This window comes from Sparus aurata, chromosome 15, assembly GCF_900880675.1.
Source record: "Sparus aurata chromosome 15, fSpaAur1.1, whole genome shotgun sequence".
Taxonomy (NCBI): domain Eukaryota; kingdom Metazoa; phylum Chordata; class Actinopteri; order Spariformes; family Sparidae; genus Sparus; species Sparus aurata.
In genome coordinates, this window is record NC_044201.1 from 6,148,280 (window position 1) to 6,165,340 (window position 17,061).

General features: G+C 45.4%; 1 protein-coding gene across 4 annotated transcripts in view; it reads right to left on the reverse strand.

Moving 5' to 3' along the window:
* dlg5a (discs, large homolog 5a (Drosophila)) overlaps positions 1-17,061 on the reverse strand; it is a 40,535-nt gene that overhangs the window by 8,091 nt on the left and 15,383 nt on the right. For 2 of the 4 annotated variants that reach the window (XM_030441780.1, XM_030441779.1), the window contains exons 5-24: positions 15,560-15,743; positions 14,385-14,644; positions 13,859-14,171; positions 12,707-12,937; positions 12,207-12,391; positions 11,946-12,071; positions 10,976-11,108; positions 10,686-10,813; positions 10,424-10,599; positions 10,225-10,328; positions 8,935-9,027; positions 7,191-8,246; positions 6,526-6,646; positions 6,284-6,428; positions 5,793-5,926; positions 5,574-5,663; positions 4,783-4,951; positions 3,235-3,312; positions 2,110-2,272; positions 721-854 (exon numbers count right to left, since the gene is read on the reverse strand). In XM_030441780.1, coding sequence (XP_030297640.1) covers positions 721-854; positions 2,110-2,272; positions 3,235-3,312; positions 4,783-4,951; positions 5,574-5,663; positions 5,793-5,926; positions 6,284-6,428; positions 6,526-6,646; positions 7,191-8,246; positions 8,935-9,027; positions 10,225-10,328; positions 10,424-10,599; positions 10,686-10,813; positions 10,976-11,108; positions 11,946-12,071; positions 12,207-12,391; positions 12,707-12,937; positions 13,859-14,171; positions 14,385-14,644; positions 15,560-15,743 — 4,023 coding nt within the window. The remainder of the gene's footprint in view (positions 1-720; positions 855-2,109; positions 2,273-3,234; positions 3,313-4,782; positions 4,952-5,573; positions 5,664-5,792; positions 5,927-6,283; positions 6,429-6,525; positions 6,647-7,190; positions 8,247-8,934; positions 9,028-10,224; positions 10,329-10,423; positions 10,600-10,685; positions 10,814-10,975; positions 11,109-11,945; positions 12,072-12,206; positions 12,392-12,706; positions 12,938-13,858; positions 14,172-14,384; positions 14,645-15,559; positions 15,744-17,061) is intronic. The other 2 variants (XM_030441781.1, XM_030441782.1) reach the window with 2 other exon arrangements.

The window sequence follows — 17,061 nt, forward strand, 5'->3', positions numbered from 1 at the left end:
AAATTAAGTTTCATAATAGCAAAAACTTCAGAAATTAATTATCCAGTCTGATCCCAATTTTGTGAAAGACACAAATTATAATGCCAAGCACTTTCAAGCACTTAAACTAAAATCCAAGCACTTTTCAGACCTTGAAAACACAACATTGAAATTCAAGCACTTTCAAGGATTTCAAGCACCCGTACGAACCCTGGACAAAGTACAGAGTTACCTGCTGAAGTCCAACGGGTACATCAAAATGAAAAACATGTTGCACAACTCTATTCCACTGAACTGAACTGCGAGGGGACTACAGGTTGACAGAATCGGGATCAGAAAGATCAGCTGATAGAAAGCTAAAATTCTTTGGCGCTCAAAATATTGGTAGCACACTCCAGTTTCTAACACTTACTGGGCTCATTATTTAAAGAGGAACAGCTATACAGTTAATTACATCTCTATACTTGGCGCCCGGGCGAACAACTGCTGTTCAGAGATTCCTTTATGTTAATTCGGCAAAAAAAAAAAAGTGTGAGCGCAATGAAAATGTATCATCTGGCCTAAAACAAAAAAACAACAACTTACAGGTGCATTTACAGAACACTTGGCCGCATAGAACACTATAAATATCCATGTCATTCTTTAACTGAAACACTTGCTGCGAGGTGATTCAGTAATCAGCCAGGCAGCACACCTGAGAAACAAACTCCAACACATTACTACACGGAACGTCACCGTTACCTGGAGCGAGAGTGGTTTCCCAGCTGGTACATGTGTGGGTTGTACTGGGCCATTATGGTGATGGTGTCGCACTGCTGGCCGATGATGAGGCGGGCTTGCTGCTCCGTAGCGTTCCGCAAGTTGATGCCATTGTACTATAAAAAGGCAGAGAGGTCGGATTAGGGACAGAGTCTTAGACGGAACAAAAAAGAGGCATGAAAACGATATGTGCCCGGTCCATTCATGGGTTTAGGTCATTAGTAGTAATTGGTGGGGGAGATTCTCGTGAGAGCAGACAAAGGATTTATTTTTACTCAGAAAGAGAGAGTGCATGCTCCCTCTTCTAAAAGACCAGACAGCCATTACCCATTACTTGCCTTGCAACATGGGTGGTCCTGTTTGGAATATAGATATGGATATGTTACATCACTAATTCATATAAATGGGTTTTCTGTCTCATCTAAATAATGCATGATGCAGTCATTCTCAACACATCATCATATTGAGCAGTTACAGATCAATGGGATGTGATTTCATCCGTTTAAGTATTACCTTGTAATAAAGGCGAAACAAGTCTCGACAAGATGTCCATGATTGTCTTAAAACAGATGTGTTAAGAGATGGATTTCTACTGTAAAAGATTACCAGTGCACTTTGTTCTAGAACAGGCAGCTGACATCATGGCTCGGGTATTTAAAGTTCCCACATTTTGCTATTTTTCAGGTTCATACTTTTATTTTGTGCATCTATTAGTAAATGTATGCTTTAAGGTTCAAAAACGGGAAAAAAAACATTAATATGTCTATCCCGTCCATTGCCGCAGCATCTCTATTCATCCTCTTTCTGAACACTTTGTTTTAGTGCCTATCTGCTCTGATTGGTCAGCTCACACAGACCTGAGCAGGCCCAGCACAATGTATTTACACATACATTTTGCTGGTGATTTTTCAGCTATACTGGGGGCATTAAGGAGGACTTTAACTGTACAGAGTACTGTGACATCACAACCTTACAGTTCCTGACAATCCTGTTTAAAGGCACTGATTCTAATTAGGGGCTGCTTGGATTTCTCCGTGGGCTGAGCATTCTGATACTTTCATAGTATTTATAGAGCACCTAGACCTGCTAAATAATCAAACAAGACAGGAAATCTCACAATATGGATTTCAATATTAAAATATTGGGATCTGTGACAACACTAATGAATACTGTCTTCCAAAATACAGAATTAAAGTGTTGTTGTCAGCAGAATGATTGAGGCTTTGAAAGAATAATGTATTAAGTCAGTCATATCAATCAGTTTTAGACTACTCCTGTATTGTTCTGCTCTTTGTCAGGCATCTGGCTCTGTACTCTTATTCATGCTGATTGAAGCTGTAAGCTTCCCCACATGCAGTAGGTTGTTCATACCTCCAATAATTGATCTCCATACTCCAGTCCTGCCTGGTGGGCGATGCTACCTCCAGTAACTTTAGAGACAAAGATCCCTCCGTTCTCCCCGCTGACGATGGAGATGCCCAGAGGCTCCGCACCTTTGTGCACAATGACATTGCGGGGTTCCTCCAAGTACGGCCTGGTGGGAAGGAGAAAGCGTATAAAATGAATAGCATCCAAGAGAAGCGGTTACAGGATACGAGGCAGGATCAAGTTGAGAGGGTGTGGTGATGGACTGACCAACTTATTTACAGCTCTGGAGAGTTAGTTGCTACCCAGGCTTTTGTTTCAAAATCGTATCTGGTCAGAATTATAAAAATCATCAATAGTAAGAAGAAGCTGTCCCCCTCCCCAGGCCTGTAAGTTGATCATCTTCACGCCTGGCCTAACAGAAGAAACTAGACTTGTTTGGAGTACAGCGCACTGTGTACAGCATCATAAAAAGCACAGCCAAGTGAAATCCCTTCAGATGAAGGAGATTTGCATGAACTTTCTGAGTCTTCATAACAAGTTGGCTTTGGACATGGCAGACAGTTCTATGAAGGAAGATAAGAAGAATGGATCAGCAGCCAGAGACGAGGGGAAACAGAGTGGTGATGTACAAACAAGACCATGACCCTGAAGCTCCAGGCTGAATAATAATAACAATAATAATACCTTTGCATAACATACATACTGCACGCTAAAGGGTGACTTGGCTTAAGGCCATAATACACACATGCATATCGGCCATGTCGTCATCAGAGGGCATGGACGCTGCATGCAATATCTGAGAATCACGTGGGTTTTCCGACATGGAGGGAGACAAGTGCAGACATAGAAACATATACTGTACCTTTCAAGTTCATCAAGTGTAGCTAATCCCAATTTTTTAAGTGTGCTTCCTAAGGCACTGATACTGTAGCATGCAAATAACTAGCAATCTAAAAATCAAACCACGCTTTTGTGGAGGGAAAAAAAAACATCACAAATTCTCCTTTTGCATTCTTGCTCCTCTGTGTTTTCTACCCAACTGCACTGAAGCATGGGAACGACGTGAAGTCAGGGGAAGGGTGGGTGGGGCATTCCCTTTGGTTTTTAGCACTTTGAGCGAGAACGAACCTGAGGCTCCTGAGAGAGGAGAACCTTGGCCTTGCAGCCAGAGGAATCCTTAGAAAAGATCGGTTACGGTAAAGAGATCTGGAAGCGGAGGGTTCAGAGAGACAGACGGGAGGAAGATAAAGAGGAGAATGGAGGACAGATATCATACAGAGACAGCAACAGTGAGAAAGACTGAGAGGTGTCAGCGACATAAAAATGGGACAGAAATGTTGAAAATTCCCAAGCAGATCATTGCTTCCCTCTCTTTTCCGATAAATAAAAAGAGTTTTAATGGGATTTCAATCTGAATTTCAATGCAGGATTGCACAGCTCTGACCGTTATAGACCTGTTGCCTGGCAACTCCTTTTGAAATAGCCTAGGAGGATCCCAGAGGGCAGATGTAGGCCATGTAGTAGCTGCCTCTGAAGTGATCCTTATAATCATTCTCTCCATCATTCACCCGACATCTACACCATCTGTAGAGCCATCCTCTCAGTATCTCACCAGTTTGATCTTCTAGGCGATGATCTGGTTAATATTGTTAGCAGATCAGCTGTGAAAGGCAACCTTCAATTTGCCAACAAAATTGTCTTTGACACCAGATCAGGAAATTTGGTCAAGAACATGCGAGAAAATTCATTTGCGGCAGCGAAAAAATGTCGTGATGGTGCCGACATGTGGTCCAGCTGGGCATGGACGGTTTATAATCTGGTATTTTGCTCGAAACCTTCTGGAGCCCGGTTGACTCAGTTCACTGCAAACCCTTACTTAAAATAGCATTTTCCTACTCAATCCAAACAAACATCTATTCCAAAAACAAGAATAACTTCAACAATCACAACTTGCTAATCATTATCATTATTTGTTAATTATCATTTAACAACCTCCGTTTTATTCACCTAATATGTGGCACAGGTAGATTTTCAGACCAAACTTGAGTGAATGCTTTTAAGAAACACCAGAAAAACTAAAACTGCATCTCCTTCTACCAAAATGAAGAGACAGTAACTTCATAAAGAAGATCCCCAGCATTTCTTTAACATCCTGAAAACACAAATCCTTCTCTGAATAAAAATATATCAGAAATTGATTCAAATCAATTAATTATATTTGAAGTAATTTTCTATCACACAATGACTCACAATGTCTTTGTCGTAATTCTCTTCTTTCGAAACTTAGATCGCAAAAAAAAAACAATATTCATACATGGACAAGTCACTGCCACCCAGTCGCTGCTCCCTATTGAATCTTTGGTAAACTTCCCTCAAAAAACAGTTTCCCTCTCCGACAGCAAGAGACTGCCAGACCCCACCTTTTACTGAAGGTGATTATGTGGTGCGATTTCGAGCCAAAAATTCTCGATCATAACAAAAAAACTACAGCATCCATAAGCGATTTTTAGATTTACAAGACGAAGAGACACCACAGATCTCAACATTACAAGTTATTGATGAAACTATCTCCTATGCGAAGCTCAGGCTCTTATTTTCCATGTATACACTCTCAGGCGCTATAGTGGGTCTGGAGGGTTCAAATGTTCCGTCTGTGAGCAGTCGTTCACATCATACCTGTCTTTCCTGCGCTCCCCTATTGGCACAGGGCTGACTGAGATCCGAGGTAAAGTGGAAATGGAGCCTTGCGATTGGCTGCTGGCGAACGACGACGTTTCCAGATTGAGTGGCGACTGTGGAGGAGTGATGAGACTGGGACTGCTACACTCGGAGTGTGAGAGGGAGCCTGGATTCAGGGGAAGAATACAACAGATTAAGATGACATTTAAATCTCACATGAAGACTTAAATCTGATTATGACTGCATTCACGCCATTCTGTGTCACAGAGAGCTTTTATTCAGTAGTAAACAGCTCGTCTTACTTGTCCTACATCCAAAAATATCCTCACGCTTCATTTTCACGCTTAATGTAAAAAGATATGGCTCTAACTACCTGAGGAGGAGCTCTGAGTAATCAGATCTTGAGTTGCCTGGAGACTATTTACACCTGGACACATTCTTTTTTTGTCTAAACACTATCTGACCAATTAGGATGCACATTAGGATGTTTCATAATTTGGTGGTAACCAAAGATTTAAGACCCTGAAAGCCTCCAACTGCCAAATTTAGGTGTTTAAATGAGATATCAACACCTGAGACTCAATATCGATGTGGCATCTGTTTTTCTTCTGCCGGTGCTGTAAGACCTCTATTTAAAACTTTCATCTTACAACTCAGCGAACCTGAGAAAAGTAAAACCTGGGGATCGCGGCTTGAAAATGATGGCCGGACCCATAGCTGCTGGTTTGCCGTTTGACCTCAGGTGCTTTTGATTATTCTAATACCAGTGTGGCGAGTGAGAGCAGTACCTCTGTCTGACCCCAGCATGGAGCGGGGGTAGCGGGGAGTGGAAGGGATTTTGATCCTCTCGGTGCGGTACTGGACATTATTGGAAGAACCTGGCAGAGGGATGAGATGATACAGGAATGAACGCTGTGACATAATATTCAAAAAGAGAATAAGGGACATGGAGTCGGTGACCTTTAAATGTGTGTGTGTGTGTGTGCGTGCGTGCGTGCCAGACTGACCGAGCCGTGCGCTGGAGGGCAGTGAGTTTGTACCGTGTGAGGCTCTGCTGCTGCGTGACGAAGAGGATTCAGAATATTCGCCCGTGCGTTTCTGCTGGCTCAGGTCCAGGCTCAGACGACCCTGGTGTTGCGGGCTGCAAAAGCCCCCCCCCCCAAAAAAAGAAGAAAACAAGCCTTAGGAAAGACTAATTATGGATACAACGCTCGCACAATTACTTTAACAGGCATGATATTTTAAAGTCCAGAGTTAATTAAATCGATGGGCCAGGCCAAATCACAGTGGCACAAAAAGAGCAACAGCAGGAAATTATTTTCAACAAAACCCCGAAATTTAATAATGTAATTTTGCCTTTGGGAAACAGGCTAATTAAAAAAAATATTAGTCATCGTAACAAGCCCGTCCGAAAACAGACAATTAAAGAGCCTGCGGCATAACCGCCGGTCTTTAAAAGGGGGGTCGAGGAAATGTGAGTGTGGAAATGAAGAGTAACCTGGTGTGGGTGTGCTGGTGACATATCTGGGAGGCGACTGACGGACAGTTGCTGGTATGAACGCGGTGGCTGCGCACGGTGTACACTGGATTCCTCATCACGGCCGTCACAGCAGGGCAAGGGGACAGACCCCGGTGGGCTGAATCTGACAGGGCATAGATACACCGCCATGTTAGAGAAAAAGGGGGGAGTCGATGATTATGGCGAGAGCAGGAGTTTATGCAAGCATCGGAGAAACTCACTGGGAGGTAGGGTGCCGTTGTAGACTGTGGGGACGAAGCCGACGCTGTGCCTATGGGAGCGGCTCGGGGAGGAACGCAGCATGTCTCTGGGCTCTGGCGAGTGCTCGTCGTTCGAGTAGCTCTGTGGTGAGTGACAGAAATAAACGGTTATCATTTCACCCCCCGCAGGGTAACAAAACACCTCTATGTCTTGGGAGAAATTCTCTACCCTTCCAGACAAGTACCATATGAGAAAAAATGACAGAAGGAACATTCCACACCGGTAAAATGAACATTTATCCCCCTCCGCTGCATTCTCCTGTGTGTGTCGGGGGCCTGAGGACGTAGCCAGGCATGGCCGTCTGAGCCCCAGGCACTGACTCAGCTCCTGGGCCGGGTGGCAGTGCCAGTGCAGAGGCATCAATCACTCCGACACGCCGGCTAAGAGGCAAGTCCCAGAGGCATTACTCTGACGGGGCTGTAAATTCTATTATAAAATGGATGCTTTGGCCCACTGGGATGATTTGAAATGTTGGTCCTGTTTTGAATTCAAACTTAAATGCATCCTGTTCTCATATCTTTATCAGAGAGGCTTCTAATCAAACCTCCGTAAATTGGAGCAGGGAGGATTTTATAGGAGGATATGCGCGACGTGAATTTATGTTTGTGGCCTTAAATGCACTCACTTGGAAGGTGGGAAGGGTGATGGTCTGGGGGGTCATCCTACGTCGAAGAGCGGGAGCAGATTTAGGACGCGGCCTCTTCACCTCTGGCTCCTCCCCTCTGGTTCGGCCGATGTCCTCGTCACATGACTTCCTCGAGGTCAGGACCTTGCCATCGAGGAAATAGTGGTTTCCGTTCCTGTCTCTTTCTCGCTCACTCCTGTCTCTGCTCTCTCCTGCTGCCATGGAGATGGCAGCCTCTCCCTTGCCGTCTGAGGTGATGGTGCAGTCGGAGGCAGAGCTGCTTTGATGCTTGTGTTTGAACTTAAAGGAGTCACTGCGGGTGGGTGGGGTGGGAGGGGTTGGGGTCGGGGTGGACGAGGAGGAGAGGGACTCTGTCTTTGAAGGCTGTGGGGAATGGGAAGATGCGGCAGCAGCGGTGGCTACTGCTGCGATTTGATTGGCTGCCATGTACTCCATCTTAGAGGAAGGCGTTTCGGGGCGTTTGAAAGTGTCCGGGTCGAAGATGGACTTCCTCTGCTTGGGCGATTTGTAGATGGAAAGCTGGGCTGCTGCCGTGACTGAACTGGTGTTATCTGGTGCGACTGACATGCCTCCCACCATCATCTTGGGCCACGTGCCCCCGCTGTGCTTCTTCTCCAGGGTTGTTTCCATCGTGATGCAGTCCGAGGCAGAGACAGGGTCAAAGGGCAAGGAGGAAGGGGCCTTGTTGTAGGGACAGCACTCCTGGAAAGCACTGGGCCCATAACGGCCAGTGCCCAAGTCCGAGGCCGGCCGAAGGCCAGTGGCGTGGAGGGAACCTGTGGAGAACGGCTTGCTGATGTCGCCGTACACCTCGTCAGACTCACCTCTGACCTTCCTCCTCTCCCCAGAGATGCTACTTGTGCTGGTGCTTCCAACATCAGGGCAGAAGATGTCAGTCTGTGTGGAGCTGTTGTGTTTGAGGTTGCGGCTGTTCCGCGAGTGGATCTCGGACAGGTGAATGCGCCCGTTGGACTTCTCTGATGACTCACGCAGACTCTCAAAGATGTTCTGGCCTGATGTGCTATGAGGGAAGAACTGTGAGGAGAGTAGAGGAAGACATTAGCCACCAAATGACACGCTGGCAAATTAACTGTGCATAGGGTGTTTTGTATTTAATTCCTAATTTTTTACAGCACTGATGGCTATGAAATAACATTTACATTTACAAATTCATCTTTAAAAGATAGGGCTATTTCACAACAAAGACTTGAATTTATCCTGTTGGCTTTTTGCAGGTTATGGTTAGGCAAATTCAAATAATGATCCTCAAAATGAAACAATCCAGAGTATCGCTCATATGTCCCAAGTAAACCCTCTTCCCAAACAAATCAATAAAGGATCTTTGGTACTGTTGTCAGTTCTGTGCAGTTTGTTTTTTTCCACCCATGATTAAAATCGCTTCCAAAGAAAATCAATAAAGGATCTCTTAAAAGTAAAATGAAGCCAACATCTTTAATGCTGTCGGAATTACTTTGAGAACCAGTCAGAGGTGGAGAGAAAAAAAAAACTGGGCCAATTGTCCAAAAGCTTTAGATTTTGATGATTGGAATTAAAAGCCTGAATTGAAATCGTGACGCCTCTAATTGGTAATGTGTTAGATAATCCAGCTGAAGTTGTAGAACTGTTATGTAGGGCATGCAAAAGTAGAAAGAAAAGCTTGTAAAGAGTTTTGGCACAGGTGAAGAAGAAAAGGAGCTCAGAAAATGAGACGAGTGTGGCCCACCTTCATGAGAGAGAGGCTGAGAGAGTCCCTGCAGCTCCTCAACAGAGCCTCGCACTCCGTCACAGATTTGTTATCCAGAGCAATGCCATTTATCTGGGGAGCAGAGAAAGACATTGGAAATAAGGACAGGTCCTTCAGCTCTGAAGCAGTGTTCGTCTTTTTGATCCTCCTCTGAGGCGCGTGTGCATGTCTTGGGTGGCGGTATTATTAAAATAGATGCACATCTATAAACACGTACAGGTGACATCTCCCCTGCACACGAGCGAGCCGGGGGCCTGAGATCTCACCGTGGTGCGGTGTGGAAACCACGAGAAATCTAGGCCAGCACAATTCTGTCTGAAGAAGAACCACGCTGCGATTCGCACATTTCCATCACAATGGTCTCGACTTGAGAGGAATCTTTTTTTCTCAAATGGTCGGAGATATTAAAAGGGCGAGTGAGTGATATATCATGGCAGAGAATTATTAGAATATAAAGGGAAGAGCTTTCTGCTTCAACCTAGAAGCTTAATCTAGAATCTCTGATCTCACCTCTGAGCCGGGGAGTTCGGCTAACAACATTCAATTGCATCCCATGCATATTTCATTGCAGATTCAGCACTCTGGACTCTTTTTTTGCATTAAAGCATTTAATAAGTTATATATAACCCGACACACTCATGTGATTAACATCCACAAGGGCATGATAAAATACGATACTCTCCCACGATTGAGATCTCTTCGCACATCATCTGTACTTACCATTGCTAATTGTGGTTGCAGCTGAGCTATCATCTGGCATATCAGTTCCCTGGCTACATGGAGGAGACGGCTATGCTGCTAAATGGTGAGCTGAGATATTCAAGTCCTCTAGGACTTAAAAAGGTAATGCAGAGATTTCATGCTTATTTTAAACTAGCAGGGGAGTTAAGATTGCTGCAGCTACTGGCCCTATTAGGGTCGCTTTCCGCATGATTGAGGTTGAGATGCACAGTTCCATTTCTGACATTTGCCTTTTGTCCTTCTTTCCCTCGAGTGGGAGTACGTTGCAGCTGTGTGTGTGCGAGCACAGCTCCACCTAGCCCTCTATGGCTGCAAGTTTCTGGAGGATTTAATCAAAGCGGGAGAGAATTTCCTATTTCGACTTCACATACTCAAATAAATCCCACCTTATCTGGGGGTTTGGAGTGTGGATACTAAGGCCTGGATTAGAAAGCCAAAGGCACCTGTGTGAGCTGTGGTGAGGTAGATGTGGAGGAAAGCAGTATAAAAAAAAAAGAATTTTAAAAAGGATTTCCAACAGGCACTCACAGCGATCAGTCTGTCGCCCACTGTGAGAGAACCTTCTCTGGCCGCTGGACTGCCCTGGACGATGGCGGTGACGTAGACGCCGCTCTCCAGACCGATCCCGCTGTCTGAGGCGCAGAAGAGAACAACAAGAAGCATAAACATCCAGACGGCTGTTAAATCTATTCATGAGCCGGTTAAATAATGTAGCACCCGGGTGCACCTTTGTGTCCCACAAGGTTGATGTGGACGGGAGTGACGAGCCTTCCTCCCAGAGACTTCCTTCTTCGTACCACCATGTTGATCAGCCCTCCGCCGTTAAGCACAGCCTTCACCACCTGCTTCCTGTCCTTGTTTGTCAGGTCGATGTCGTTGATCTTCAACAACCAATCATTCACCCTGGAAAGACAAAGAGGGTGGATGACGAGGCACTTGATAAACAGCTGGGCCAGAAAAAGGGCAGAGGACAGCTTCTCGAGGCGTACCTTAACCTTCCATCTGCGATACTTCCTTTGTCCACCCTTGTAACAAATATCCCACAATCCCCCGGTAAATATGGATCATTTACCCCTTCAGCGATATCAAACCCAAGTGCCTTCAAATCCATGTCATCCTGTAAAAAGCCAATGGTATAAATGTCAGTGAAGACGCTCATTTTGACAAACCTATTTCGACATCGTCAAAGTTTTGGCAGGCTTTAGAGCTCTGCCGCTGCTCGGCAGACTGGCGTGTCCCCAAATCACTCTCGGTAATAAAAGCTGAGCACTGCTCTTACCCTGTCCTTCTCAAACTCCACCACCTCCGTCTCCCACTCCAGAGAGTCCGTGTCGATGGCTGAGTCGTGAGAGCTGTGGGCCATTAGCTGACAGAAGCGGGCCTCCTTCTCCAGCTGGCTCTCCATCTTCTCCCTTAACAAAAAAAGACATCGCGCACAAGGTTAAAGGTCAGTCGCTTGAGGAGGGAACGGGCAGAGCGACAAAAAGGAAGAATCGCACACAACCAGTCTGCATATTGGGCATTACAGTGTGCATCATTATGGATGCAGCATCTGGCAATAACATCCTTTACATGCTTTGACCTTCTTCTTCTTCTTTACTGACAAAATAGACTCAAACTCACATTTCGTACATCCTTCCTCACACTTTCGGTGTGGTTTAGGGAATCAAGTTTATATTTACACAGGAAAAAAAAAACTAAAAGTAGAATGCACACAATGCCCCACTGTCAGTAAGATATATGGTGTCCTACTGAGGGCATGCCTTGAGGGGAAGCTGTGACATTAAAACCCCAATCTTGCATTGTTCTTTACAGAGGATGAAACTCTCAAAGTCACAGGACACTGCAGAAAGACTCAAAAGTGGTTGGCATACACACTCCGTCCAGCAGAGGGAGCCTTTACATGCAATATAAACACATTTATATGCAGGGACGCAGAGAGAGACGCTGAGAAACCAAATGTGTGTCCAAAACGCTGCTGCTTTTTCGGGATTACACTTTTAATCTGGGCATGAGGAAATGGCGCCAGGCGAACAAATGAGCACCATGATGTCTCCAACGGCAGCGAATCACACCCTGCCACACACTGAGTACAACAGCTTATAGAGACAAAGAAAGTCCAACAAACGCCCAGTCAGCCAAGACGAGGCAATCACGTTCTGTGCTCGCTCGAATGCTGAAGGATTTTCCTCGTATACAAGCGTAATTAACATCGCGATTGAGGCTTCAGAACCGATCCGAGTGCTCACTTTAGTTCTTTGAGCTCTCGCAGCGCATCGTTCTTCTGTTTCCTCATGTCGTCCAGATTACGCAAGGCATCGGCCAGATCGCTGACAGCCCGGTCGCGTTCCCGCCGCAGGTTATCACACAGAGTCCTGGAGGAGGAGAGGAGAGAAGCATATTAGGAGGAGCAGGTATTAGCCGGTTTTTCTCTGAGATCTACAGCTTTGTGTGAGCCCTCCAGCTCTGTCAAGAGTCCTTAACAAACCCACACACACACACAGACTGACCTTATGCTCTCCCTCTCCGCCACTATTTTGTCCCTCTCTTGAAAGGCCCAGTCCCGTCGACATTTGGCCACCTCAGCCTCCTGTGTGGCCTCCTTCAGCTCCTGGGACATGGCCTCGTACTGTTTCCTCAGCATCTCAATCTCCTTGTTGGCCCGTTCCATGTCCAGGGTGGCAGAGTCTTGTTTCTAGAGACATTGAGTAAACGTGAATCGGATTATACATTATTCAAAGCGACTGCAATTTTTTTGAACATGCTACAGTTTACAGCGTCCGGTGTGAAAAGGGTTGAATGAAATATTTATAAACTTAAGAGACTTATCCAGATGTGTGCATTTCAAACCACAGTTAAGTTTCAAGAATAAAGGCTCATGTTAACAGACTGTTTAGAGGGCCATCTAGTGGGCACATGCAAGTGTAGCCAACATCTGCTTGAGGGTCAGTCCTGTAATCATGCGCCTAACCTCTGACTTTGCACTTTCAGATCTAGGTGTGTTTGTTACCTGTCTGGCCTGATAGTACTCTCGGAGCAGCTGATCCCTCTGAATGATGGCCTCCGTCCTCTCCTTGCGGGCCACGTCCCTCTCCTCCCGGACCATCTCGATGTCCTTGCAAGCCTGGCTCAGCTCCTTCTGAGCCTCCGCCTTGTCCTTCACCTCATGGCAGTACTTCTCCAGCAGCTCGTTCCTCTCGCAGATGGCCCTGTCGCGGTCCACCAGTGACGAGTTCAACTCCTGTCACAAAAGCAAAAAGGGGGGGGGGGGGGGTTGCACAATGGAATGAGGGCATCTCAATACTGTAAGTCATTAATGCAATGTGAAAATAATATTTGAGGGACGATGCGGTGTTATCCAACACTAGTTATGAATCTCTTTTGTCTGTCTACCAGAGTGTTCAGAAATGTTCTTCAAAAAATAGCAGCGACAGGACTGAACTATTTTTGTCCAGTGTTCTGTGTGAAAACGGCCTTTGATCTGAAAGAAGATGTCTGGCCAAAGTCATGAACAGAAACCTAAAAAACCAGACAGGCACAGGCACACAGGGAAAGTTTGCTCGGTAGCTCTGAGTAAGACAGAAATTCTCTTGGGGAAATTTGTGACTGATGAGTAATGACAAGCACAACTCTATTCCGAAAAGCTTCATATCGAAAGTTTTTAAAAGAAAGTCTAACGCTAAAGGAACAGTTTGAGATTTTCAAAAAAGGTTTACTTGCTTTCTTGGTGAGAGCTACAAGAGAAGATCGATTCCACTTTCGGCAAATGTGTGCCTGAAGCAAGCAACTGTTTAGCTTAGCATAAAGGCTGGAAGCAGCTAGCTCCCAGACTTAATACATTGAACAAAAACTGAACTGTAAAAACAACAATATGCCATTTTATTGGGTGTTGTGAGCTCAACCATTTCTTGGCATGGACCAGTCATTTCTTGGAGTTCTTGCTGGGTGCATGGCAAATGGGCCCAGGCAAGAAATAGTCCAGCACACTACCATTTTGGATATAAAAAAAAATACATCATGTCATTCATACATTTCTGTTTGATATTTCCCATACATTTTTAACTAATGTTAGTTTTTTTGGCTTTCATGGCTTTCAGGTTTAGCCTCCATCTTCTTCTTGTATAACAACAGTTTATCCGATTCTGACTGTTAAGCCTCGTACCTGTCTGAGTGCCTCCAACTCTTCACTGGCCACCACCCTCTCTGAAGACGTGTTTTTCAGCCTGGCCTCGGCCGCCTCCAGTTCCGTCTGCAGCTTGTCCAGCTCCTTGATCACCTGGTCCCGCTCGCTCATGATGAGCCGGTACTCGTTGAACACGGAGTCCCTCTCCTCCTTGTACTTCTCGCAGTCCTTGGATGCCTTCAGCTGCAGGTTCTTGTAGCGCGTGACCTCGGACTGCAGCCGCTCCATCTCCCTCTGCAGCTCCTTGTTCTGAGCGGACGACTTGTTCAGCTCCTGCTGCACCGAGTCGAACCTGGGAGGGCGAGGAGGAAGATTGGAGTGTTTCAGTTTTATGTGATACCAACAGAAAGTGATGTAGGCTTCAGCTTGAGTGTCACTCATGTGAGTACTTGTTCTTAAGTGTGTGTGTTTGTGGGTGTGTATGTGTGTGTGCACAGGTGCTGGGTAATATAACATGATTTCCCCTGAATTTCATCTGATTTGATTGGCTGACAAATTCTCTCACCTCCTCATCGAGGTGGAGTACTGCTGCTGGTAGTGCATGGCCGAATCTCTCTGTTTGAGCAACGCATCCATCTGCTTCTGTAGCCGCCGGTTCTCCTCCTCGGCCTGCTCCAGGCGACTCAGGTCTGTGTTGTGGTTCGCCACCTTCTCGCTGTAGCGCTTGCTCAGGGCGTCGTACTCCTTCTTTATGCCCTCCAGCTTGTCCATAGCCGTGTCATACAGTTTGTTTAACACCTCTGATGAGCCCTTCTCTCTCATTACCTGGTGAGGACAACAAAAAGTCATTTATAAAGTCATTATAAAACTGCTGATGGTGTTCCAATTGTTGGTGCCATCAGATGAAATCCACTAAGCCCGTGTTTGCTGTGCCACACCTTAGCAGCAGATGGCATCAATGTGTAGGCAGGATTCTATTTTTACATCACAAGCAAATCCTGTGCCAGCTTAAACAATGGCTTTTTTAAGTCTAACTGCATTCAGGCACGGAAACAAACCCCCAAATTTGGCCGGCACAATTAGCTGTTTCATGTGTAGAGTGTGTCCTTCAGCCTGCATTATTCATTCCCTGCGAGACTGGGCGTCTCATTATTGCAGGTTTTGCCGATTTAGTACCTCCTGATTCTTGACAGGGCAGCTCTGACCCGAGGGCTGAATTGACCACGTCTACACACTTCTACTGCTTATATACAAATCTTGTAGCGACATGGTTTGGGTCGGTGTGCCCTTTGCCCGAGCCAAAGCCCTTTCCTTCTGCGTTTGCCCTTTTCTGAAATGCACTGTGTGCATTTCCCTCTGCTTGGCCGCCCTGTGCTCTTAGCTACGGCAGTGTTCCCGGGGGTGCTGTGTGAGACAGTACTGCACAGTCGTCCAATACGGGTCACCGCACCCTTGTGCTGTTTAGAACAAAGTATTCAGTGCGCAGAAGACAACAAGCAATACTGTTTGATGTTCAAAAATGAATGACTTTGAAATATGTAGAGGTGAAACTCCCTCAGCACTTTTAATAATGCGTGATGCCGCAGCAGAGTAACGAGCAGTTTGATTTTGCAGATTGCCTCCAGCATCTGTTCCATATAAGTCAATCTCTGAAGGCAATTCATGCCCTTATAACATCTGGGCAGCTACATGCATTTGTATGCGCGTGCGTGTGTGTGTGTGTTAGTGACTGGATCGTACTTGCTGTTGCTGTAGCCGGAGGTCAGCCAGCTCCTTCTGGTCTTGACCGTGCAGTCGCTTGAGCTCCTCGCAGTTCTGTTTTAGGTGGTTGTGCTCTCTGACAAGTTGGGCGTTGTCCCTCCTGAGTGTCTCCATCTCCTCCTTCAGCTGGGTCTGTTCACCCAGGACGCGGCTGTGCAGCATACTGGAAAAAGTGGGACCGTATGTTAATGTATGGGGGGGATACATGATATACATAACAGAAAGCAAACTAGGATGCTATAAAGCACAACTCTGAGTATGTGCAATGGTGGCCTAAAGTTTCCACATCAGACTCGTCTAAGTTGCAAACTGGATCAGGCTGAACTAGGGTTGCCTGGTTAAAAAACACATGACAACATCTGTGTGACTGATTAAAGTGGGCGTTTTACAACAAAAAATGCTCACTATTTCTGGACTGTACTTTAAAGTAGGCTTGCCATAGGAGATGCGATGTATTCAATGACTTTAAGATTGGAACTACAGAGCAAAACAACAGTAATTTTTCGGCATTTGTTGACAGTGGATCAGTTTGAAATATGTCCAGGAGTGGTTTTATACAGTGGGAGTAATGGAACCAGAAGTTGCTGAAGAGACGAAGAGCTGCAGGCGACAAGCTGCACAGACCAGCTGTAACCAACTGCTTTTGCCTCATTAACCTTATCAGGGTCCCTTTTTGCATCTGGTTTAAATCCGAAATGATGTCAAGTAGGGAAAGTGAAATGTGAGTCCTGCGTCTCTGTGCTGCGACGATGCTGCTGTGGACACTTAAGGGTAGAGGCTGTGGGAGAGTAACGCGATTGGTGTAGACCCAAGCGCTGTGCCAACCGACTACTGCAGCAAGCCTACTTTAAGCACAGAGAAAATGTATATTTTTAGCAGTTGAAAGTGAAGAAAAAGCCCTCTAGTGACAAACTCTGCATATCCATCATTCTACACAGTGAAGCTCAAATATCCAACTGGCTTCAAACTCAGCAGGAGAGCTCTGCAGATGATAAGCAACACGTAAAAATATAAAGTCATTTCAGACAGTGTCATGGAGGTGGAGGCTATCAGGAGGGTCCCTGCCTTACTGATAATAAACAAGACGGCACAAAACAAACTGACTTTGCACACCGATATTTACAGTGTTTTTACTAAGCTTTAATCAATGCACTTTTCTTAGAACTATTTAAGCCAAACACATAGTTATTTATATGCTGCATAAATGTCTACCTAATGAGTAATTACCATCTTAAATTTGACAACTTGTCTTTTGCTCCCCTCGTTTTGGAAAATAATTCTAAGTCATTACACTGTCTAACAGCTAATACACCATATGATCAGTTTCTATGCTCAAGAAATTTTGCCTTGGCTTAGGAGCTGTTAGGCTGAATTATTCAATCACATAAATGCCTTTATTTTCAAGCTCTGAAAACCGTGCACGCTTATTCATTTATTTACTTATTTATTTTTGTAGTGCCAATTCCCTTTGAGAGTGAAAG